This window comes from Podarcis liolepis (genome assembly GCF_965112155.1).
Source record: "Podarcis liolepis genome assembly, chromosome: 4".
Taxonomy (NCBI): Eukaryota; Metazoa; Chordata; class Lepidosauria; order Squamata; family Lacertidae; genus Podarcis; species Podarcis liolepis.
The window spans coordinates 83748189-83772687 of NC_139558.1; the positions used below are offsets into that span (position 1 = coordinate 83748189).

Here is a 24499-nt window from a genome sequence, read left to right on the forward strand (position 1 = left end):
AGCTGTCCATGGAGGCGCAGGTCAATTCTGTATCCAGGGCAGCTGTCTACCAGCTCCACCTGGTACGCAGGCTGAGACCCTACCTCCCCGCGGACTGTCTGGCCAGAGTGGTGCATGCTCTAGTTATCTCCCGCTTGGACTACTGCAATGCGCTCTACGTGGGGCTACCTTTGAAGGTGACTCGGAAACTACAACTAATCCAGAATGCGGCAGCTAGACTGGTGACTGGGGGCGGCCACCGAGACCACATAACACCGGTCTTGAAAGACCTACATTGGCTCCCAGTATGTTTCCGAGCACAATTCAAAGTGCTGGTCCTAAAGTGCTGGTCCCACACCTCCTGCAGGTAGGCTATGTACCTTAAAAATATTGGTTAAGACACCATATGCACATTTATCCTTCATATTAAAACAAAGGCAAACAATCAACTCTACAATTCTATTATTTTTTAAAAAATCCAGCAAACTGGCCAAGGGCTTGTGGGGGACTAGAGGCAGACATGTTTTGGTGATGTCTTCTTCTTCTTCTTTGGCAACCACTCATAGCTAAGTAAGATTGTCTTCCAGAGACACGGTCTTAACAGTGAGTCCGCAAGTGGGGACATAGGTTTCTGGGCGAGAGTTGATCATGGTGAGAGTTTGCCAAGTGTGCCTTCCTCTTAGCACATTTCTCCCTTTTGTCCTGAGTTCGAGTGTCTTCAAAGCCCATGACACCTTTGTTCTCCAACTGGAGCACTTGCAGACCAGTGTTTCACAGTTGTTGGTGTTTATACTACATTTTTAAAGATTTGCCTTGAGAGTGTCCTTGAACCTCTTTTATTGACCACCAGCATTACACTTTCTATATTTAAGTTTGGAATAGAGTAGTTGCTTTGGAAGAGAATAATCATGTCATAGGTACACAGCCATAAGCACTTTCCACTATTGGCTTTTCAATAGTGATTCAAACAGGACTGTGCTGAAAACATGCAAAACTCTGCTTTCAGAGCCTACTTTGGGACAGAAATTATGTTACCCTGCTTTCAAGACACAAGTCCTGGTCTGAATGTGTTACTTCACCCCTTTTGAACCTTGAATACATTTCTGGGGAGGGGGTGGGAACCTTATCTATCTGTCCAACTATTACATTTTGGAGGCAGGGTAATAATCTTTTCAAAGTGGATATTTAAACAGCCATGACCTCGGCCATCTTTACAGCAAAGCAGGCAGTGTCAAGTCCCCAACAAATATGATCCGTCTGGGCTGCCCTCTTCCTTGACTCCTGCGGTATGTTGACTTTCACTAACAGGGTGGATAGCATCACCCCTCTGGCCCCTGTCTTTTCTGAAAAGCATTTCCAGTAGGGATGGATGGTCCAGTTCTTTGGAAAGAGACACCAGTGGAAGTGTCAAAGTCACCTCCCGGGCACAACGCAGGAGACTGGTGGCTGGCTGGATGTCCGAGTCAGCTGAATACATAGCATTAACTGCCCTGTGGGCATATTTACGTTCCTTTCAGTGCCAGCTCCCTATAAGCAGAGGCTTGTCAGAGGAAGACATATTCTTGCTAAGTGATACTCTGGAAGTGGTATGCCATTTGAAGCAGTTTTAGCGACAAGATCAGGCAATGGACCAAAGCTAGAGAGATGTCTAGAGACAGACACCTACAAGGGGCATGCGGAGAAGCAGAGTCTAATCTTGCAGCTAACAAATATAACTGTACATTGACACACAATTCTCACCTTCCTTCATACTAGGGGGACCAGCAAGTGACTTTGGAGATTAATAGGATTAATAGGATTAGTAGGCAACGGGCATTATGATAATTTTCCAACTATTTGCAGAGATGTTGCAGCATAGGTCTTAATACTTGGGTTCTGAGACAAGTTGATACTCTGACAATTTCCCTACCTTTTACAAATCTATACTCCGGAGGCTCCTCTATTAGTATACCAGACCAGGGGAGACAACACGCCTCCTAACTAGTTTGGGATTCTTCTTTTCTCTTCAGAAGATCTATCCCCTTCTGACTGAATTGAGACCCAAGTACAGTATTCCCTTACAACTCCACTTCTCCTTTCTCAGTTTCAACATCCCAGTTCTCAATTATCTGTTTATTCTTAAAAAACACACAAAACCCTGTCTTTCAATCAATCCCCCAGCTCAAAGACTTTCTCCTTGGCTGCAGATATTTCCTCAGGGCAAATTACACAGAGCTAAGAGGCTATACTTCTATCCAGCTGAACGCCAAGAACCTCAGCTTTTGACTGCTTTTCTTTTCCCCCTCACTTAAGTACTAGCTGTACATGCAACCAATCAAAATGAGTCTCCAGTCCATCACTCTGAAAGTTAACACCACCACTGAGAAGATGCCTTTGCCAGGAGTCCTTTTTTTGAAGGCCTATCAAAGGACCGTTCTCTATTTGAAGGTGGGGCAGACGGGGCTCGCCCACCCAGGAAGGTAGCTGTGATGGAAAGCTAAGGTAGACCAGTGTTTGGTGATGCAGTGCTGCGGAATTCCACCATGTCATGGATGTCATGGACTGGTTGGACACAGAGCAATGATGGGAGGAACCAGCTGGGAGACCACCAACACCCCCCCCCCCCAGGGAAGAAGGCTCAGAGTCCAGGGAGGAGTGATGGGGAAACAATGAGTGGTTAGAGGGAGAAGGCTATGAAGAGGAGGTGTCAGAAGCTGATGAGGTAACAGGGCTTGGTGAGAAATGAGTGTGGCAGGAGGAGCCCAGAAGCTGAAGCAGAAGAGGAGGTAAGCCAAGAGGCAGAGATGGGTCTGGCTGGAGAAGCTGCATGGGTGTCTCCCCCTCCTGCTGCAACAAGCTCCCCTCCCAGAACCAGGAGAGGCATACAGAGGGTGGAGCATAAGTTCATACAGGCACAGTCTCAAATTGCTTGGGAAAAACCTGGAAGAGGAGGGGACTTAGGTAGCTCTGGGGAGGTGGGGACTTTCAGCCTCAGCAACTGCTTCATGGGGGCAAGATCAGCCAGAATATGAGTTGCTGTGCTCATTAGGCCTGACACTCCTGTGCTGATCCTGTTTTTGCTAATAAAGAGTTAACTCCAATTTGTGCAGTGTGGTTTGCTGCTGCTCACTCCTGTCAGTAGTCTATTTAGGTCTATTTATAGGGAAGCTTTTAATGTTTAATAGGTTATTGTATTTTAGTGTTTTGTTGGAAGCCGCCCAGAGTGGCTGGGGAAACCCAGCCAGATGGGCAGGGTATAAATAATAAATTATTATTATTATTATTATGGAGAGGTGGGGGGGGGGAGAAGTTAGGCCAACCCTCCCCGCTATCTCCTCCACAAAGCACCCCTCTTGTAAAAGTAACCCAAACCAGCCTCTCAGAACTGGTGCACCCTTCAGCTGTTACACTGAATTACCTCTGTACAAGGGCAAGTTCCAAGGCTGTTGCCATTTAAGCAGTTGCACTGGCTTATAAAGAAGGGAAGTGAATTTATTAACGCTTTAACAGAAAGGAGGAAGTCTCTGTGCTAAAACTGACATGGAGAGCATTGTTAATAGGACATGGCCAGCTTGCCTATGCACACGAAGCAAGGAGAACTAAAGGTAGAAAGAGGAAAGAGGCTTTTGTTGCCAACTCAGATCTTGCAGCACAAGAACATTTCTTTCCATCTCGACCGAAACCGGCTTTCTAAAACATGCAAAGGAACTCGCAGCTTGCCAGACATGAAGCCCTGAAGTCAGGCTAGACAGAGTATTATCATATTCGACTGCAGCCGCCTCCTTCTGTGCCTACGGGGCCTTTGATGGCTAGAAGTCTTGGACTCCTCCCGTGAGAATTACTCAGAGGAAATGTCAACTCATCCCGCTTCATTCCAATTTATTCTACAATTCTCTTCCGCTCCCCATCTCGCAGTAGGAATGCTGTATCGGCTGCTGGCTGGGAAATTAGCCCAACGGAGCAAGCCGAGCCGCTCTCTCTGCCCAAAGCCAAGGAGAAAATTGAATGGAGAGACTTCTAGTCTGTCTCCTCATTAGGCCAGCGAGCAGCAGCAGCCTTTACTTTCTCCAGAGTTGCTGCAGGACATGGCGGGCTGGCGGGTGAAGAGAGGGGAGCCAATTTGCTACCCACGCTTGTTAGCGTTCAGCACGTGAGTTGATGAGTTGAAAGGCCAGGCAGCAAAGTTCTTTCAAACAGCAAACCTAGACAAACCTTCCCGTTACACTACACCAGCGGTAAGTTGGGAAGCAGAAGGAAAATTGCTGTGCCCTAAGAACAAAGGGTAACATTCTCCTTCATGGCACACAGAATAATCTTGAAGATCTTAAATTTCCAAGGCAGAAAACCAGGCAATTAATTTTAAATGCTCTGGCTTTGCAAGAGATGCTTAATTCTTTACCTAATAAGAAACCTATTTCCCTATAGTACAAGCTTTTCAATAATATTAGCACTAGGTTTTTCTCCAAGGAGTGTAGACTGCTGCTGTTCAGGTTTCCAGCCATCCATGCCTTTTTCCGGGATACTCCATTCCAGTTCCCCATCCCCCATTTTTTCTGTCTCCTGATGCAAAGAGAGCCAGTGTGGTATAGTGGTTAAGAGCAGTGGACTCATTATCTGGTGAACCGGGTTTGATTCCCTGCTCCTCCACATGCAGCTGCTGGGTGACCTTGGGCTAGTCACACTTCTCTGAAGTCTCTCAGCCTCACTCACCTCACAGAGTGTTTGTTGTGGGGGAGGAAGGGAAAGGAGATTGTTAAGCCACTTTGAGACTCCTCAGGGTAGTGATAAAGTGGGATATCAAATCCAAACTCTTCTCTTCTTCTTCCCTAACAGTCAGTGAACTTTCTGCACCCTCTTTTTAGTTGTTCTCCTGAGGTTACTTTTACCCACACGACTTTTTAAAATGTTGCCTGAACTTTTGGAAACCTTCAGGTTTTCCAGCTTGTTAATACCACCTCCTCCTGCTTTCTTGACAGTGGCATTTCACCTCTGGCTGTCCCTGCCCAGAGCAGCTCATAGCGCCAGAAGATGAAGAAAACTGTCTTTGGTGGTAGGGTTCCACCCTGCCCATTATAGGTTAATGAGGCTGAAATGTGGAAACCCTGTTATTTTATGGGTGGGTTTTGATTTTCTGTTGTCAAGGTGGTGTGTTAGAGCATTCTGTCACGTCCTTGTTGGACACAGAGCTTCAAGGGCATTCTCAGAAAGTGGTATAGACTAAAAAATAAAATTGCTGAAACTGGCTCCTATATTTGTTCACATAGCAATTGACTGAATGAGGGAACAATTAACTGCACCGTAAATGCTCTGTACTTACCTCCTGTGTAAAACTTGATGGTGCGCACGTGCGCGCGCACACACACACGTAAGTATAGTTTTCAGGCATTTTTCTTGCATGGTATTCATTCATTCATTGAGTTGGTGGAGGTCTATACAACCCCTTGCTTAACACAGGAAATCTAGAGCACCCTCATGATGTGCTGGGACGAGAACTACAGTGGTACCTCGGGTTACATACGCTTCAGGTTACATACGCTTCAGGTTACAGACTCCGCTAACCCAGAAATAGTACCTCAGGTTAAGAACTTTGCTTCACGATGAGAACAGAAAATGTGCTCCAGCGGCGCGGCAGCAGCGGGAGGCCCCATTAGCTAAAGTGGTTAAGAGCAGTGGACTTGTGATCTGGTGAACCGGGTTCGTGTCTCCGCTCCTCCACATGCAGCTGCTGGGTGAACTTGAGCTAGTCACACTTCTTCGAAGTCTCTCAGCCCCACTTACCTCACAGAGTGTTTGTTGTGGGGGAGGAAGGGAAAGGAGAATGTTCTCTGCTTTGAGACTTCTTCAGGTAGTGATAAAGCGGGATATCAAATCCAAACTTCTTCTTCTTCTAAAGTGGTGCTTCAGGTTAAGAAGAGTTTCAGGTTAAGAACGGACCTCCAGAACGAATTAAGTCCTTAACCCGAGGTACCGCTGTATAATACATCCTGGAGATTCTTAAGTAAGTTAATTTTTTCTGTCGGCTGATGCAAAACACAGACACACCATGTGATAGAACCCAGGTTTGATTTAAAAAGGCACCTACCTATTCAGTAGAAGTATGTGGCATAACCCTCCTCTGAAGACATTAACTCCATGAGCATGGAAAACTAGCACATCAGGACTAGGCTACGGAACCCTTCATCTTGATATGCTAGTTGCTCTATGTGCAGGGATTTTAACATGGGGAAAATATTCACTCATTCCAACCCCCCTTTGCATTACCCATGCTTTCTATGAATACACACTTTATCCCCAGAAGGCTCTGAAATATACCACACAAGAATAACTCCACAAGCTGTCAGCCAAGTCTTGCACCTTACGTAGGACTATATCTAAGATACTGAGAATGCAAGTTGTTTTTGCAGCAAATTGTTTTTGCAGCAGAATTGTGCAGCAGTGTGTCTGTGATTCCTCAACATGTGCATGCATTGTGACATTCCAGTTCAACACACGTTGTAAAGCCTTCAGGACATGGAGAATTGTGAATTCAGCATACAGGAATCCACTGAAATTATGTCTGCTGATCTTGATGACGTGGACTTGGCTCTCAGTAGTTGAATAGTACCTTAACTTAAAATACTCTTTGCTATTAATTCTTAAATGTTCAGTTTTGTTTTGTTTTTTTTAAAAAACAATTCTTCCACTGGTATTGCTTCCAAGGCCAACAAATCTCAGCTCAGTCTTTGGCAACAGCTAAAGCGTAGAAAATTTGATGGATGATGTAGCTATTCAGGTTCCATACTACAGCCACAGTATATGGAGCAACCAGGAGTTAGTTGTACCCCCTTGCCCAACCCATTTCTGACCTCCCAACTTATACTGTAAAAATATCAATGATGGCAAATCTTCTAAACTGTAATCTGGACTCTTGAAACTATTAGCGAATTCTTCCTCCACTTGAAACCAATAGCTGATAAAAGAAACACAAAGCCTAGCCAAGAGTCCAGGAATGCATTTCTGACTACTCTATTAAAGCCAGATGTATTGAGCTTCCATGCATTACACACAAGGATACTCTCAAATCCTTTTTGCAAAGGCTTCACAACTATTTTTGCAAAGGCAGAAAGGGCAAACAGAACACACAAGTGATTTATGAATAGCGCTCAGTGATGGCGTTTCTCAGTCAATTCATTCAAACACAGCAAAAAGATGGGCTTTTTTCTTAGGAAAGGGAGTTGTACAATGTAACCGAGATGAGAACACAGAAGGAACAGTGCTAACAGAATTGTCCTTTACCCTGACCTGATAGAAAGAACAGCTGGCTATTTTGTGAAGCAACTTTGAAGAACGCTGCGAAATTCTTGTTTCCTTGTCCTTTCCATCAAAGCTGACATTTAAGCCCAGCAACTGCAGCAAACAAAACATTACAGATAAAAGCACTATTTTTGGAAATACCTTAGTGCCATCAATCAATTTTCAAGTTCAAGGGACTACTTTGTGTCCATTAGTAATCATTTTAGAAATATGATACACAGAAATGCAAGCCACATTTAGCCGGAGACTGTATAACTTATGAGCATGGTTTGTTTGTCGTTAAGCTGCTAGGTCAGGTTTGGACGATCCAATAAACCATGGTTTATGTGTGAATCAGGCTATCGAATGCTGAATGGAGTCCGACTTTCATATGTTAGCAAACCGTTCATTCTATTCCAACAAAGCAACCCTATGGACTCAGAACTAACTCCCCAACAGCACAAGAGTTGCATGTGTAAACACCCTGCCCAAGACAGGTTGATGGGTAGCATTCAAACCCACCACTATGTTCCTGTAATAATAGAGGCAGAGACCAGCTCCCTGCCCATTTAGGCCTGCAGACATCCCACTTCAAATAGACAATATCACCTGTTTCGGGGTGGATGGGGAAGAATACAGATATTCAAGCATGTAGTGGTACTGTGGAAATCAAATGCTTTTCCAGCCTTGTAATATAGTAACAGTGCACATACTATTTTAGACATGCTTAAATTTCTCTTAGGACAGAACCCACATGGTCAAGAGTTTGCCATAAGTAAGGGATGGAGTTGTCCCTCCATTAGGCTTACATAGCTTTAGATGTGGGCTTAGCAACTCCTACGCCCAGACAACATTAAACGAGACTATGTTATCACAGGCAAAATACACCAGAAGTGTGTAGGATTTAGGTAACAAATAAAGCAAGTGTATATTAATATGCTTCAGGCTCTGAGGATCAAATTAATTTTGAAATTGGAATTTCAGGCCAAAATTATGTGCAACTGTGAATTTCCAACTGGGGCTTACTTCTCAGTAGAGATGTATAGGACTGCATTGTTATTCTCCAAGAAATTTGGCTCCGCTTTCACTGCTTAACACATTTGCTAATTAAACCTAAAAATGAAAGACACTTCCTAATTACAAAAGCAATAATAGAAAAAGAATTTTTATTTTCAGATTATTAAAACTGAGAAATACATACATCTCCGAGTAGTCCATCAACAACATTTACAGGAGAATTACAGGACTGGAAAGAAACATTGGTCTCTTTCTGCCTAGCTACCTAGGATTAATTCAAGAAACATTTTCTTTTCAAAGGAAGCACAGGTAAACTTTGCATTGAAATGCCACCACAGAAATGCTCTTTACCAACCTAAAGCTTACTGTGTTTGCCACTTCACAATCACATTTATTTGATACTGTGGCAAGTTGATTTAGGATAAACGATTTCATCCTACAGAATGCAGAGTATAATGTTTCTGTGTAAACCATTGTGGCTCATGTTGGAAAAACCAACGTGTGCATGAAAATCTTCTCTGCAACAAAAACACCAACTCTAGAGCATTTTAAGTTGTATTGTTTATGCATTTATTCTGTGCCACTGGAGTACAAGATGTCTTAAAAAGGGACAAAAGAGGCAGTGCAGGATAAATGTGGCTCTTTTTCATTATGCAACTGTACAGTCCTCATGGACCAGTGGAGGAAGACAGTAATTATTATCATCTCCCTTGGCTTATTTCATTTCTTGATTCGTTCTTTTATGCCCTGGTGCATACTGGAAATTACCTTGGTAAATGTGTTCTCATAAGATGTGTTATTTCATGTAATATGCTATTCTAGAAGAAATCATAAACAGATTACGGGGCCAGAAATCCGGAAGGAATGCCTGCCTGTATGCCAAAGCCCTCATTTGGGTGATCCTGCAGTCAGAAGACAACTGGGGATGAGGGACTTCTCATTAGCGACACCCATTTATGGAATTCTCCCCCACAAAGAAGAGAGAATTATTAGCAGTAAATGCTAATAAAAAGGAAGCATTCCTCTAGGAACAATACGGCACAGTTGGTGAAATCCTCTGCATGTTTGTGTAGCAGTTACACTGTGTAGAGGTCACACTGAATTAAATGGAACTTGCTCCTAGATTAGTGAGTATTGGACTGTAGCCTGTGTGTCTAACATTGTCTTTCTAAGCGGTCTCTAATTTTAGATTCAAAAACTCTAAGGCTAACAGATAAAGTTAATCTTTACAATCTAATCTTTATAATCAAAAAATGCATATTTGTGTGTATTTTCTCATTCCATTAAAACATTTAGAAATAAGTTATAAAAATATTTTATGTCCCAAAAAATACCCTGAAGGCCTTATTTTAAAGAGTTATTGCTCATATCCATGGACTGGCGGGCATCAGCCACAGCATCAGGCACTCGAACAGTCATATTGTTCATAGACTTCTTCAAGCAAATCTGACAACCCAGTCGAGATCTACAGAGGAGAAAAGAGCATTTACATAAACTTGTATAAATGCATGGATGTGGCAATATTTGGGGGAGGGGAGGAGGTAAATTCAATGGGTTGTATCCAACGAAGTTTTACTCTGAGTACTCCTGTTGAAATTGATGGACCCAAATTAATTATGTCCATTGTTTTCAATGGGTCTCCTCCAAGTAGGATTAGCACTGGATAAAACCCATTAAATATGATATGTACAAGGACAGGAATCAAGGAAGAAAAGGCTTAAATTCACATACATTTGCTTGTTGTAATTCTTATAACAACCCTGTACGGTAGGCCACCATTACTAACATTTTACACCTAAGGCTGAGGGAACATTTCCATTCCCAAACTGTTCGTCTAAGACTGCATCAGTTACTGAGCTTCTGGGTTTGTTTGTTTACCAAATTAATAGGTATGGAACACCACAGGAGAAGACTATCTGCCAAAAATGTCTGCTTGTCAAGTCACACTAAGAGAAACTGACAGGGAAAATGTTTTTGCTGATAGTGAAAACCTGCATTCAAAAATGTAAAGAAAACTCAAGAGTATGGATTTGCTTTGGGCTCTTTCATTGTTTTGAATAGTTGATTCCAAATTTTAGAAGAAGTCAAAGAAGCTTTAGAGCCAGAGCCGATCTTACAGGCAGGAGCCTGCATCATAGATTGATAAAGTAAAGAGTAACCCAGAGGATGCATGGCTGCTTTTACTTTGGGGTATCATGATTAACCATCACAAAGGGAATGTGTCATAGGAAGCTTTCTAGCCATGCATTTCTTTCCTTCCCTGGCACGGCAGTGAGTACATCAGAAAGTTTTGCTTCCATTTTTTATTAACTACTGTTTAGTCCTAAAATGTATCAACTAAGGTTTGTTGAAACAAGCCAGCTTCATAATCCATAGTTTGAAATTGTCTTGTTTCCAATAAATAGAAGTTATGATAAGCCACTGTTTGCAGGGTTCATTTACTTAGTATGACCTACTCGGTATGTCAGTTCTGGAGTGATATTATAAGATCATTTGGTAGATTTTAAGCTGGTTTCACCTTACCTGTCTGTCAATCCATAAGCAAGGTCCAGCATATCCATTTCCTCATCAGTGATTGCATCTAGGTTTTTAAATATATTGTCTTCAAAGATTAAGTGGCAAGTGGAGCAGGCAAGTGTTCCTTCACATGCACCTAAAGACAAACATAACAATTAGGCAGACTAGTAGGCAAACAATTAAGACTTCTGCATTAAATTCTACTGTCGGTAAGATAACTTTCCCAGAACACTTAAACTGGAAAATGTTCTGGAAGTTTTAAAAAATGATTTAAATTGATTTAGCCAATTTTACTAATATTTAACAAACACTAAACACGTATGCCATGTTAAATTATCTCAAAACTTTCCCCATTATCTAAAAGTATCTCAGTAGCAATATTTTATCACGCCAGGTGTTGTTTAAATGTTGAATCCTAAACTTAACTTTATTTTTATAGGAATGTTTGTAAAAAAAAAATTAAGACTGGACAGTTAAACAGCATTCATTACATATAAAATTTTAGGAAAATATGAAAACACTGAAAACTAGTTCTTATACTAGTTTCAGCAGACTTAACGAACTGTACATAAGATAATACTGAAGCTAAGATGAAAGGAATTGGAGAACTTTTGGCCAACTTTCAGAAGCAAAGACAGAATGTAAGGCAGGCCTATTTCCTTTGCAGTCTTCACTGCTGTATTTCCCCCTGCCCTTTGGTATCATATCATCATATCTTAAAGAAACTGGGTATATATTTATTATTCAATTTGAGGGCAATAGTGGGACCGAATGCAAAATGTTACAGCTTGGAGTGCCTCCCTCCCTCTTGTCCCACCCAAGACAATTTGCATTCTGTTAGCCACTGACCACTCTGTTCTCATTGTGGGGTGTGTGTGTTTGTGTGGGGTGTTTCATAGTGGTCCTGTTTTGGCTACAATTATATTACCAGCTGAGTTTGCAATTAGAAGGAATGGTTTTGTTTAAAATGAACATAAGGTGTTCCTTAAACCAGTGTTTCCCAACCACTGTTCCACGGCACACTAGTGTGCCGCGAGATGTTGCCTGGTGTGCCGTGGGAAAAATTAAAAAATTCGATTTTTTTTTAAAGTCAAATTTTCGATTGGGGTGCCGTCACTAGATGACCCCTGGGGTTCCCTCCCTCCCTCCCGCTCTGCGCCTCTCTCCTCCTCCTCCGGGGAGGCCCTTCCTGGCTCTCGGCCAAGGCTTGGCGGCTGCCACTCACTCACTCGCTCGCCCACCCGTCCCTCCATCCCTGCACCCGGCCTCTCCCCCTCCGTCCCCGGCGCGGGGGCTGCCGGGATCCGTAGTCCCCTCGCCCTTGGGCTCCGCGCCCGCGCGGGGTGCGCGAACTACGTTTCCCAGCGTGGCCTGGCGGGCCGGGCGTTTTGTTTGAAGCGCTCTTCTCCCGGCCATGGAATGAGCGCAGCGGCGGCGGCCGGGCGGGCAGGGGCTCTTCCGCGCAGACCCCGCGTAGCCTGCCTGCGCCCCCGCGGAGATCGGGCGGCAGGATGGAGCCCGGGGATCCCCGCGGAGGCGGAGCGGCGGAGGCTGCCCCCCAGGTAGGGCTGCGTCGGGGTTTTTTTATTTTTGCAATGCTGCATCCGCGCCGGAGGGGACGCATCGGACCGCGGGGAGACCCCTTGGCGGGCGTGCAAGGCAATGCATGCGTGCAGGCGTTGCATGGAGTGCAGTGCAATGCAATGGCAACGCGGCGCCCTGCATGCATGCATGCAACTTCCACCGGCGCTCCGGACTTGGCAGGTGAGGGGGGTCCCCAGTGGGCGGCAGAGAGAGCCGGGAGGGCGAAGGGGAGCCGGGGGGGGAGCAGCGCTGCTCCCCGAGCCGAGCCCGGGGGGAAACTTCGGCGTCGTTGCACCGGGTGTTGGAAGCGGAGGCTGGCGGGGGCCCCTCACCTGCAAAACCTGGTCACCTCTCATATATTTTGTGCATTGCATTCATCGCCCGCTTTCTCCTCCAAGGAGCTCCCGGGGGCGCGCGTGGTTCTCCCCGTGTTATCCTCGCAACAACAGCCCTGCGAGGTGGGTCAGGCGAGTGGCCCAAGGGAGCACCCAGGGATTGTCCTGGCCAGGTGGGGTGATTTGAAGCCTGCTCTCTGCCCGGTCTTCGTCCTCATTTAGCCCCCACATGTGCATGACTGTGCATGACTGAGGTTTTCCCCCCTCGTCTTGGCTATGGTGTGAGTCTGTGCTGTTAATTAATGGGGTTCTGCCTTCGGAGAAGATGAGCCAGCCCTCAAGGAGGTGATTATGTAATTTGCTAGCAATTCATGTCCCTCCCAGCGTGACGCTGCGCGCTGACGTCACGGGGCTGTAATGGTGGTGTGCCTCGAGATTTTTTTCATGAAACAAGTGTGCCTTTGCCCAAAAAAGGTTGGGAAACACTGCCTTAAACTTCTAACATAAAAATAGTTCATCAACCATAGAGGGGTTGCAGAATCCTGAATTTCTTTCTCCTTGTTAAAGATATTTTAGGAAACATGAACAGCAACAAGTATTATAAACAAATATTAGGATAGTTTCTGTGAAATATGCGCCAGGTAATAATTGGCAACAGAAATAAAGCCAAAATAATTAAATATAAAAATGTGGTTGTAAACACCATCTTAAGAGCAACAGAGCATTGTGCTAAAGGAGGGCAGATCTGCATGAAGCAGGCAAATATGTATAAGTCTTTCAGGAGCAGTAAGCTATCTAAATCTGCAATGCCCCCTAGTGACAAAATTAAAGACACAATTTTCAAAAATATAAAAAAAATCAGAAAAATCATTTGTAGGCATTTAAACACTAACTGGTAACCATTTACAATAGTCAGTGATAATTTCCAACAGGAAAACTAACTTTTTCCAAACTTTCTAGATATTAGTTGTTTTGCTTGTTTCTCCTTGTTAGTTAGATAACTGAAAATGTCATATATTGGCATGTCAAACAGTATAGTATGGGTGTATCTTACCATAGCTGTCAACGTTTCCCTTTTTTAAGGGAAATTCCCTTATTCTGAATAGGATTCCTCGCAAGAAAAGGGAAAAGTTGATAGCTATGGATCTTATGCACATTTAACTTGCATTATTTCAACCAGAGCAATTGGAAACATATCCTGAATAATGAAATACAGTTACCTTATAGTCATGAGGCAACCCATTAAATTTGGAAATATCTTGCAAAATGCACTGTACTGTAGAATAAAATTAAACCAACTGAATTTTTGGGAAAAGACAATTTCTTCAGGGAAAGCTACCATTTACTCAGAGAACAATGTCAAATGAAACTCATGCCTGTTTCAGAATGCACTATTTTGGTTAAAATTCACTGGCTTTGGAGCTCTCTAGTAAAAACTCATCTCTCCCATTCAAATCAGTAGGACCTAGAAGAAAGCATCCAAGACTAGATCCAACTAGTCAAACAAAGTAAACCAATATTTCCTTTCCCTATGAACTCGTATTCTCTAGTTACAGGGAAGTACTTACCAAATCCATCTATATCTAGGTTGTTATCAATCACAACATCTAGAAGAGTGTCTCCAACCTTCCCTTGGGCTGTTAGCTTATCGCCATCACGATTTATAAAGTGCACAGTAACTTTATCTTCTGAGCTGGAAAAAACAACAACAACAACGATCTTTAGCAGCCTTTACCTATAGTAGTGTGAAGGATTCAAAAGGATCACAGAATCATAGAATTGTAGAGTTGGAAGAGACCCCAAGGATAATCAAGAACAAGCCCCTGCAATGCAGGAATCTCAGCTAAAGCATCCATGACAGATGGTCACCTAACCTCTGCTTAAAAACCTCCAAGGAAGAAGAGTCCACAACCTCCCAAGGGAAATTGTTCCTCTGCCAAACAACTCTTGATATCAGAAAGTTTTTCCTGATGTTTAGTCGGAATCTCCTTTCTTGTAACTTGAAGCCACTGGCTGCAGCTCCCTCCTTACATCATTTATTCTCTAATCACCAGGTTGAGCATTGTTTTCCTTTTGTGTGAAGACAGAGGCAAAGCAGGTGTTGAGTAGTTCTGCCTTCTCTCTGTCACCCAAGAGCATTTCTACGTCTTCTCAATGCAGAGGACCTAGCACTTTCTTGTTCTTCCTCTTACTTCGGACATAGCCAAAGAAACCTTCTAAAATTATTTTTAACCCCTCTTGCAAGCATGAGCTGATGTTGAGCTTTAGCCAGTCTCACCTTCACCTTGCAACTGTTGCCTACTCAGGTATACTCCTCCCTTGTGATTTCCTCTTTCTTCCACTTCTATACATCCCCTTCTTAACTCTCATCTTATCTGTAAATGCAGCCGCACCGGTTTCCTCAAGGATATTAGTTAAGCAAACCAACAAGAAACTGTGAATATTTGTGGACTACTTTGAGGAGAAAATTGGTTGAAGATTAGAACACTTTTGATAAATATAGATCTTTTACTGCAATCCTTTAATGTAGCTATAAATATATTTAGTGTACTTAAACATATCCAAAAACATTTTTAGTTCTCTCAAGTTGAGACTTTTATTGTAATTGCTCAGTTTCTTTAGTAGTCATTGCTATCAGAATTATTGAATGCAACCTCTTATTGTGATCCCTTGAAAGTGGAGCATGTTCTCTGCTTAATAAGCCAAGGTATAGATGAGCTCCAGCTACCTGCATACTGCCACTGTACATGAGCAGCAAAATTAGCAAGAAAGCTGCAGAAATAATTATATTTATTTATTTATTTATTTATTCATTCACATTCACATTCACACACACACACACACACACACACACACACACACACACCACCCATCTGGCTGGGTTTCCCCAGCCACTCTGGGCGGCTTCCAACAAAATATTAAAATCCAATAGTCTGTTAAACATTAAAAGCTTCCCTAAACAGGGCTGCCTTCAGATGTCTTCTAAAAGTCTGGTAGTTTTTCTCTCTGACATCTGGAGGGAGGGTGTTCCACAGGGCGGGTGCCACTACTGAGAAGGCCCTCTGCCTGGTTCCCTGTAACTTGGCTTCTCACAGCGAGGGAACCGCCAGATGGCCCTCGGCACTGGACCTCAGTGTCGGGGCAGAACAATGGGGGTGGAGACGCCCCTTCAGGTATACTGGACCAAGGCTGTTTAGGGCTTTAAAGGTCAGCACCAACACTTCAAATAGCGCTTGGAAATGTACTGGGAGCCAATGTAGGTCTTTCAAGACCAGTGTTATGTGGTCTCAGCGGCCGCTCCCAGTCACCAGTCTAGCTGCAGCATTCTGGATTAGTTGTAGTTTCCGGGTCACCTTCAAAGATACCCACTGCTTCCTGGTGATGTCCAAACAAAGAAGCTATGTTAAGAGCTTCCAAACAAAAAATAATACAAAAGTGGTTTAAAAGTTGGTTTCCAGAACTGTTGTTTGATTGGAAGCCATTAAATTTACAGTAGTTAACACCATGGATGTAAGTGAAACTGTGCTTTGTAGCTTTTTATCTTTGGTATACGGTTGATAAACTGAATTATAACCAAAGTTCTCTAGCTGGTTTTAGAGATTAAAAATATAACAAACATTATAATCAAACAATAAAATGCAATCAAAACAGTGCCATCATAATATCACAACTTGCTTTTAAAACAGAGTGGAAAAGGAAAAGAAATCTTAGAGAAGCAAATCAGCACAAAACTGAGAGCACAGCACACCTGGAGCAGCGTTCGAAACTCCCATAGTTCTAGGCGCATTTTGTGACAGGGAGTTTCATTAATACAAGCAGTTTCTGAGCTCTGGGAGAAGTACTGTGCCTAAGATTTCAGATTAAAACTGCTGCTGCTGGAACGAAAGGACCTTTTCCTGCCTCCCCACTTCTAGCCATTCTCTGAGGACTGGAGAAGGGACCCTCATAAGACTATTAGGGGGTGGGTAGGGGAAGTATGGCTTTGCAGTCTTCAAATGTGGACTAGACCATGTGAAAAATGAATATAAGATTTTAGCTGCCGTTAATTCATTTTCAGCTTTGTATTGTTATAAAAAAGCACACCTAGACATTCTGTTGCAGCGCTCATAACCTAGGTTTAAGCTGCCATTTAGCTACTAGCTTTCATATCTCAGTTTCTAGCATTGACCTAGAGCTTCTTCCCAGTTAGAAAAGTGAGAAGAATGCCTAGCAATATAACAGAATAAAGATACCACAGAAAAATATTAATAAAAAATAGGTTGAGATGATGTTGGTGCCATGTAGCCCTCCCTAAGGAGAGCATTTGATGGATGGTGAGCTATTATATAAAAGGTCTGCTCTCTTGTCACCACCCTCCAGACCTCCTTCTCAGGTGGCATGCAGAAAAGGTCTTCAGAACTTAGAACTTAGTTCAAACACTTACAAGAAACAGTTTCTATCAGATCACTTGCTTGCAATGCTTTCAGCCTCTGTAGCATGAGATCTACTCCTTTGTTATGGGGACTTGTTTGGCTGCTGGAAGGAGTCTTATTTGTCACAAGCAACCACACTTTTCTTTTGTCACAGTTTCGCAGTTTTTGCTATGTGTATGTTTTCTGTTGGCTAGGAATAGGTGATAGGTCAGAAAGAGCTCAGCTCTGATTATTGTGAGTTGCTTAACAGGGAGATTTAGTTCTGTGCATTGCCTGAAGCTTTCCCTCACAGGTCAAGTACCGGTATTTCTGTAATTCACAGGATTCTTTTCTCTATGGATTATTCAATGTGGATCAGGATTTCACAGAAAAGATTGTGTTTTTCAGTAGGTATAGAGCTTTCTTCCTTTGGGGGAAATTGAGCTTTCCATGTTCCAATCATTTGGGGTTTACCTGTTGAGAGAGTTCTCTGATTTCTTTAAGGACTGATTTATCATAGAAGCTCATTGCCACAATCCAAGCATGCATATGGCTTCTCTCCTGTATGGTCTTTAACACTGTTTATCCCTAGACTAAAGCTTTTTCCTCACTCCAAAAATGTATATACTGTAGTTTCCCTCATGTGAATTCTTAGAAGTGATACAAGGTTGTGCATCAAAGTGAACATCTTTCCACACTCCAAAGATTTAAATGTTTGTATGCTTGTTTGCTGTCTCACATAGAGGGAGAATCAAAGCACCTGTGTGCAAGGAAATAATATCGAAGACACAATATGAGAGAGAAAAGGAATGGGGAGGGATGACTAAGGCAAGCAAATTCAAGGACTGATCCCATAAAGCAGTAAACCCTTTTTTTTGGAATGCTGATCCTCCTATTGCTGAAAGAGCACCATCCAGAACCTTGGGGGAACCTCAAAGTTTGCATTAGCACAAAAACACTTTAGTAAAACAAGACAAAAGAAAAACATAAGGAAATGAACTCCTCCAAACATCCTAACAAGGATGGTGTAAGCTCGGTAAAATTATAAAGATAATTTTGCTTTTAGAGTTCAAGTGACTAGCCTCTTAATTTTACTTAAGATTTCTGACCTGACCTACTATCACCAAATAGGTCAGGTACAAAATTCTATTTTGTACTAAAAGGACAAAAGGTTATTTTAAATTAAGCATGGTGGTATCCCCTATAAAATTATTCAGCATTGTGTGGCATGATTTATTATGATGCCACATTCAATATTATGATGCCATTTTCAATTCTTGTCAAATATCCCCATTCCCTCTCCCCACTTCAGAAGACAGTCACAAGCTGTTCTCAGGAACAAGGATGCATGGCATGAGACATAATCAAGAATGAAAGAGTGACCTTGTTTATCTGCAAAATTCAGTCAAGTATGTGCTAATTTTATGGTTAGTTAACGTCACAATTTTTACAAAGCTTAAAACAACAGTGTTTAAAGATGATGAATTTCTACACACAAACACACCAAGGTCTTTTTGCTTCGTATGTGGAATTCTATCTACAGCAAGATCAGAGCTGACTTGAAATTCATGCATTGTCCCCCTCCGTACTCCCTAAAAGAAGTAGACATAGCATATTCCTATAACAGTTGTCTATCTGAACATTTATTCATTTTTAAAAAGTATACCCTGCTTTTCACCTCATCTGGGTCTCAAAGTAGCTTATCAAAAATAAAAAATATGCAAAATTTAAAACATAAATGAAAACACTGAAGAATAAAACATCAGCACATAAATCAAAGTACAAAGCCCCCCCCCCCCAAATAAAATCATTTTCTCCTGATGTCTATACTTGGCAGGGACAGTGCCTGCCTGACTTCTAATGGGAGTGAGTCCATAGTGTTAAGTCCACTACACTGAAGGCACGAGTCCTCATTGACCTGAGTTGTGCTTTTGTGCTCCCATATATGATCTCAGTAATCAACCTGGGACACATAGGATTAGGTAGTCCTTAAGGTATCCTGGGTCTATGTTGCTCAGGGCTTTATACATTAGCACAAGAAATCGGAACCTGGCCCAGTAGCAGATGGGAAGCCAGTGCAGGTCTTTTAACACTAGTGTCATGTGCTGAGGATACTGTAGTTTGTTCCCACCGCCAGTCTAGTTGCAACATTTTGCACTAGCTAAAGCTACTGGATCAAATCCAGGGGCAGCCTCACATAGAATGCATTGCAGTAATCCAGTCTTGCAGTTACCAATGCATGGACCATAGTGGTGACTGTCTCTGTTTTGCAACAGCTAGCATACCAGTCAAAACTGACAAAAAGAACTCCTAGCCACTGAGGCTACTTGTGCCTCAGGTAACAAATATGGTTCCATGGGATGCTTCCATGAGATCAAGCAGGAACTTGGACAGCTCCATGAGATACTGTGACAGCATTTGGCTCTGGAAGCCCAGAGATGCTCAAACGGGGGTGGTTTCAAGGGTCTGAGTATATATTTTTTTTGCGTATACACAGAACCTTTGGAATCAACCCCCCCCCACACACATAATATGTGATTGTAAAGGTAAAGGGACCCCTGACCATTAGGTCCAGTCGTGGCCAACTCTGGGGTTGTGGCGCTCAACTCGCTTTATTGGCCGAGGGAGCCGGCGTACAGCTTCCAAGTCATGTGGCCAGCATGACTAAGCCGCTTCTGCAATTCAAAGATGTATAAAAGCAAAACTGTGGTGCCACAAGTCAAATCCATGTTATGGGGAAATACTACTCTAGTACACACTACAGCCCACATTGTACTGTACATACACAACAGCATCTCTTGCACTTTTGTCTCTAACCTACAAGACCTTAGGAGCAAGCAGTAGCATAACATGACAAGGGACATGTGATAGGGCACTGTCATAGCTCACAAGCCTATCATGTTGGAGAATCTCTTTCTAGCCTCACCTTTGACCATCTCTGGAGTTTCTCTTTCAAAAGCATCTTCTTCTGTAACCCTGCTCACTGTGCCAAAATTGTAATATGGTTTGGAAAGGAAGCAGGCAGCAAAGCAGGAGTGAAGACCACCCTTCAAAAGGACATGCAAAAATTTTAACATGCCTGGAGAAGCAGCACTATGACATACCATTTACCTTAAGCCCACACCATCCCAGGTACAGTGTGCAACTGTCCTTGTCCTGCATAGAATCTTAAGTTCAGACAAGCGTCTTGGTCAACTGTAAATATATTACACAAGGGGTTGATTATAGTCAGATTTCTTGTAGAAGATTATGCCAGCCTATCTTCCATCACCAAATGGTGGTTAAAGAAGGGATTTGCCTCTCCCAAATGTGTCCTCTAGACTGCACTGTATGTACCAGTCTAGGCTTGGAGGGCAGTGAGAGATAGCCTACATGTGAAGAGATGTAAAAACTGTAAAAGAGTGTGTGAAAGCAAGATACTTGCTTACGTATATCAAGAATGCGTCAAGGATGTTTGTGCAGGAAAAGCTCAGCCTTGAGATGGTTTGATAGGAAGCAGAGACCCTGAACTTCTTGCTGAATCAGGCATCCAGTTCACAATGCAAGCATGCTATTCCTCTGAGAAATTGACTTAATTTCTATGCTTGTGTAAAGCTAAGGCAAGGGATCGACTCTATATAAGCCTATATAATTTGCTAAAGTTGCCTTAGACGTCACAACTGTGTGCTTATTGAAGAAATCCCATACACAGTGATTTGATCTCACTGACTATGTACCCTGTCCAAACAGTCATCCAGATTTGAGTGTTTGTACCTGTAATAGAAGGGACGTGGGTGGCACTGTGGGTTAAACCACAGAGCCTAGGACTTGCTAATCAGAAGGTTGGTGGTTTGAATCCCCGCGACGGGGTGAGCTCCCGTTGCTCGGTCCCTGCTCCTGCCAACCTAGCAGTTCAAAAGCATGTCAAAGTGCAAGTAGATAGGTACCGCTCCGGTGGGAAGGTAAATGGCGTTTTCATGCACTGCTCTGGCTCGCGAGAAGCGGCTTAGTCATGCTGGCCACATGACCTGGAAGCTGTACGCCGGCTCCCTCAGCCAATAAAGCGAGATGAGCGCCGCAACCCCAGAGTCGGTCATGACTGGACCTAATGGTCAGGGGTCCCTTTACCTTTAAATATTCTGTTGGGAGCCCCCCAGAGTGGCTGGGGCAACCCAGACAAATGGTCAGAGTACAAATAATAAAATTATTATTATTAAATTGACATTGTGTGAGAGAAGCAGAGTGTGTGTGTTAAGAATGGGGGGGATGAGAGAGCATGAGAGACAGAGAGTGTGCATGACTTTGCGCTTGGAAAAGCTCAGCTGATAATGCCAAGGTTTCAGGTTCAATGGGGACAGCTGCCTGTTTCTGCATTGCGGGGTGTTGGCCTAGAATAAATGATCCTCAGGATTCCTTCCAACTTTATACAGTAGTACCTCTGGTTGCAAACGGGATCCGTTCCGGAGGCCCGTTTGCAACCTGAACAGAACGCAACCAGCATCTGCGCGTGCGTGGGTCGCAATTCGCCTTTGCTGCGCATGCATGTGACATCATTTTATGTGTCTGTGGCAAAACCCGGAAGTAACCCGTTCCATTACTTTCGGGTCGCCGCCGGACACAACCTGAAGCAACCATAACATGAGGTATGACTGTATAGTGATATTATAGTCAACAGTTATATGGGATATGGATGTTTTATGGTGGCCTATACTCCCATCATCCCTGAGCTCTGGCCTTGCTAGCTAGGGGTGATGGGAGTTGTAGTCCAACAACATCTGGAGACCCACAGGCTCAGAAAGGCTGTCCTATAGAGACAGAGAGAGGGGGCTCTGTGTGTGTGAGAGTCCCCACTCCCAGGCCCCCCTCACGAGAGGCAGCCTCCCCTCCGCTCTTGAACCGAGAGGCTGAAGCCCAGCGACCCTCTCAGAAACTCCGTGAGGGGGGGGAAGAGCAGCAGAAGAGAGGCCGCGAGGAAACGCGCCGCGAAAGGCGGCCAAGCACAGGCTTCCCGCTTACCTGAGCGGCGCCCGGGCCGAGGCGTGGAACAGCCGCGACGGGCCCAGGCTGGCAGCGGCAGCCCAGCCGCCTCTGACCCCGCGGGAGGCCGAGAGAAGCCGGCAGCCGGAGGAGGCCGCAGCCCGGAGGAGAGCGGTGGTCCTGGTAGCAGCCATCACGCAGCGGCGGCAGCGGCGGCAATCGAGGAAGGGACTCTCCGTCAGTCTCGGCAGCAGCGGAAGAGGCTGGAGCTGCGGCTTCCTTTCACTTTTCCCTCAGGACGACTAAAGTCCGAAGGCCGGGCCCTCCCCCTTACGCAACCGGCACCAGCTGCGGCTATTCTCGTAAGCGTTTAGTATGCGCCGCTCGGCTGCTGGCTTAGAACGACGCCCCGCAAGGCGGGCGCTTTCCTTAGCGTAGGCGGAGCGCTCCCAAGTTGCGCAAAAGGCGCCTTCAGCTTCACAGAGTTTGGTTTTGAAGGGCGGCTCTTTCTTTCCCAATTCTCCGCCTCCGCCAAGGCCGTCCTGCTGCTCGTGTCAGGGGAGCGCGAAAAAAATACTAAGCCTTGCAAGTTTGCTTGCAAGATTGAAACCCGACACTTGAAGGCCGTTCTGCATGTTTTATGCCTTCTGGCTGCCCCCATGACCATATGTAGTTGTGTTCTGTGTTATAACTTAAGCACCGCTATATGGTTTTTGTTTTTGTTTTTTTTTGTTTCCCAATGTATTTCTTATCAATAAGAAATTGGGTGTAAATGTTAAGTCTCAATTTCCGGCACACCAAAATCTCACCCTGCCTGCCTTTTCCTTTTGCAAATTTTGTCACCCATTCCTTCAGGTCAAGTGCTGTTCAAATGATTTAGTTGCCAGGCCAACTAGTCTCATTTTGCAGCAACATTGTTGCAAGAGAGTGTTTTTAATACTGTATAAGTTTGAGCTTTGAGAATCTCTGTTCACTGCTGGCCACTGAGAGTGGAAGTGTGAGAAGAATCCTTGGAGCAACAGAAACACCAGGCACGTTATTCAGAAGTTTTTGTTGCATTATGAGGAGAAGTGCTCATTGTGGTGGCATGGCAAATTCAGTGCCAAAACGCTGAAGTCAGAGGCAGGCCTATGTTCTGGAGCCTGCTGTAATTTATTTAATTGTGTTGTGTATATTGCATCCATTACAGTGAAATACGCAATAAGCTGAAAGTTTATGTTCTGAAAGTTCCTCCTGTTTCTGTTCACCTAAAGATAACCTAACTTCAAAGCAAATGGTTGGAATTTAGCTATCTTGCAGCTTCCAGTACTTAACTGTTAAATACTGAAACAATGGTTCCTGGGTAAAGTAACTGGATAGTCCAGGCCTGCCAGAGCACACCCTGAATTTCATCATTGAGCCTCACAGTTCTTTATCCAATTACCCCAAGTAACTGAAAGAGAACAAACACCTCCTTGCCACTCTTCTTCCACCTGGACTGCTTCCCAAGTGGTAAACTGAATCAACTGGTGTCAAGCCCTGTGGCACGAAGGCAAGGATTTGGTGAAGAGCCAAGCAAAACATTATGCAACTTATTTCTGCCTCTTCTTAGCTGGTACACACACACACGCATTCACTGACTCCAAAATGTAGCCTGCCTGCAAACAGGCGTTCTCTTTGCTGGAACAGGTGTGTGGTGAATAGTGTGTGCTCCTCTGTAGAATTCCAGCCAACCTCCTGAGACCATTTTAAATTCTTTTGCTCTTAACTTGTTTTTAGTACTAATTTCTTCCAGCATACCCTTGTTTGTATGCAATGTTGCATAACATACACATTTTTGCAAAGCAGTTTCCCCTAATATAACACATGTTTGTATGCTGTTTTCACAAATACAGACTTTACCCTAGGATTGCTGTGTCTCAGAGACTGCAAATAAGATGTGTTCTCCTGTAAATGTGAACTGAATTGAATTTCTCCCCCCATCCCTAGTGACAAAAAGGGGGAAATGGAAGCAATGGAGTAGCAGAGTTGGGTTGTGGTGACCCCCACCCACCTATGGCTCCAACCCTGCCCAATGAAGCAATCTAGGCCCCACAGATTACCCCCAAGCCTATCTGTGGTCTCAGAAGAAGAAAAAAGGTTGCCTATCCTGGTCTGATGCCTCCTAATGGATTTTTATTCTTCTGGCTCAGCTCATATATTCAATTAATTACTCACCATAACTCCAAGCTCTCTTTGGCTCCATCTGCTCTGTACATTTGAAGCAATGCCACACCACTTTAAACCATCTTTGCTTCCCCCTCAAGAATCCTGGGAACTGTAGGTTTGTCTGTTTTTTTAAAAAAACATGTTTATTAATATTCGGAATATTAACTGCAAAAAATCAACAGGATGTGCAAATCAATCAAATAAAAAAACAACAACCATAACTGTAGCCATGACCGTGACTGAGGGAAGTACAGAGATAGTTTAGATCACCTTCTTCATATT

General features: G+C 43.8%; 1 protein-coding gene across 1 annotated transcript; it reads right to left on the minus strand.

The window, feature by feature from the left end:
- Nucleotides 1-8367: 8367 nt before the first annotated feature.
- Nucleotides 8368-22589, minus strand: FDX1 (ferredoxin 1). Its single transcript, XM_083500065.1, has 4 exons — nt 22070-22589; nt 14252-14376; nt 10771-10900; nt 8368-9712 (listed from the first exon to the last, which is right to left on the minus strand). Exons 1-4 carry the CDS (start codon nt 22222-22224, stop codon nt 9592-9594), a joined length of 531 nt encoding a protein of 176 aa, XP_083356191.1. The 5' UTR covers nt 22225-22589; the 3' UTR covers nt 8368-9591.
- Between the last annotated feature and the right edge of the window lie 1910 nt (nt 22590-24499).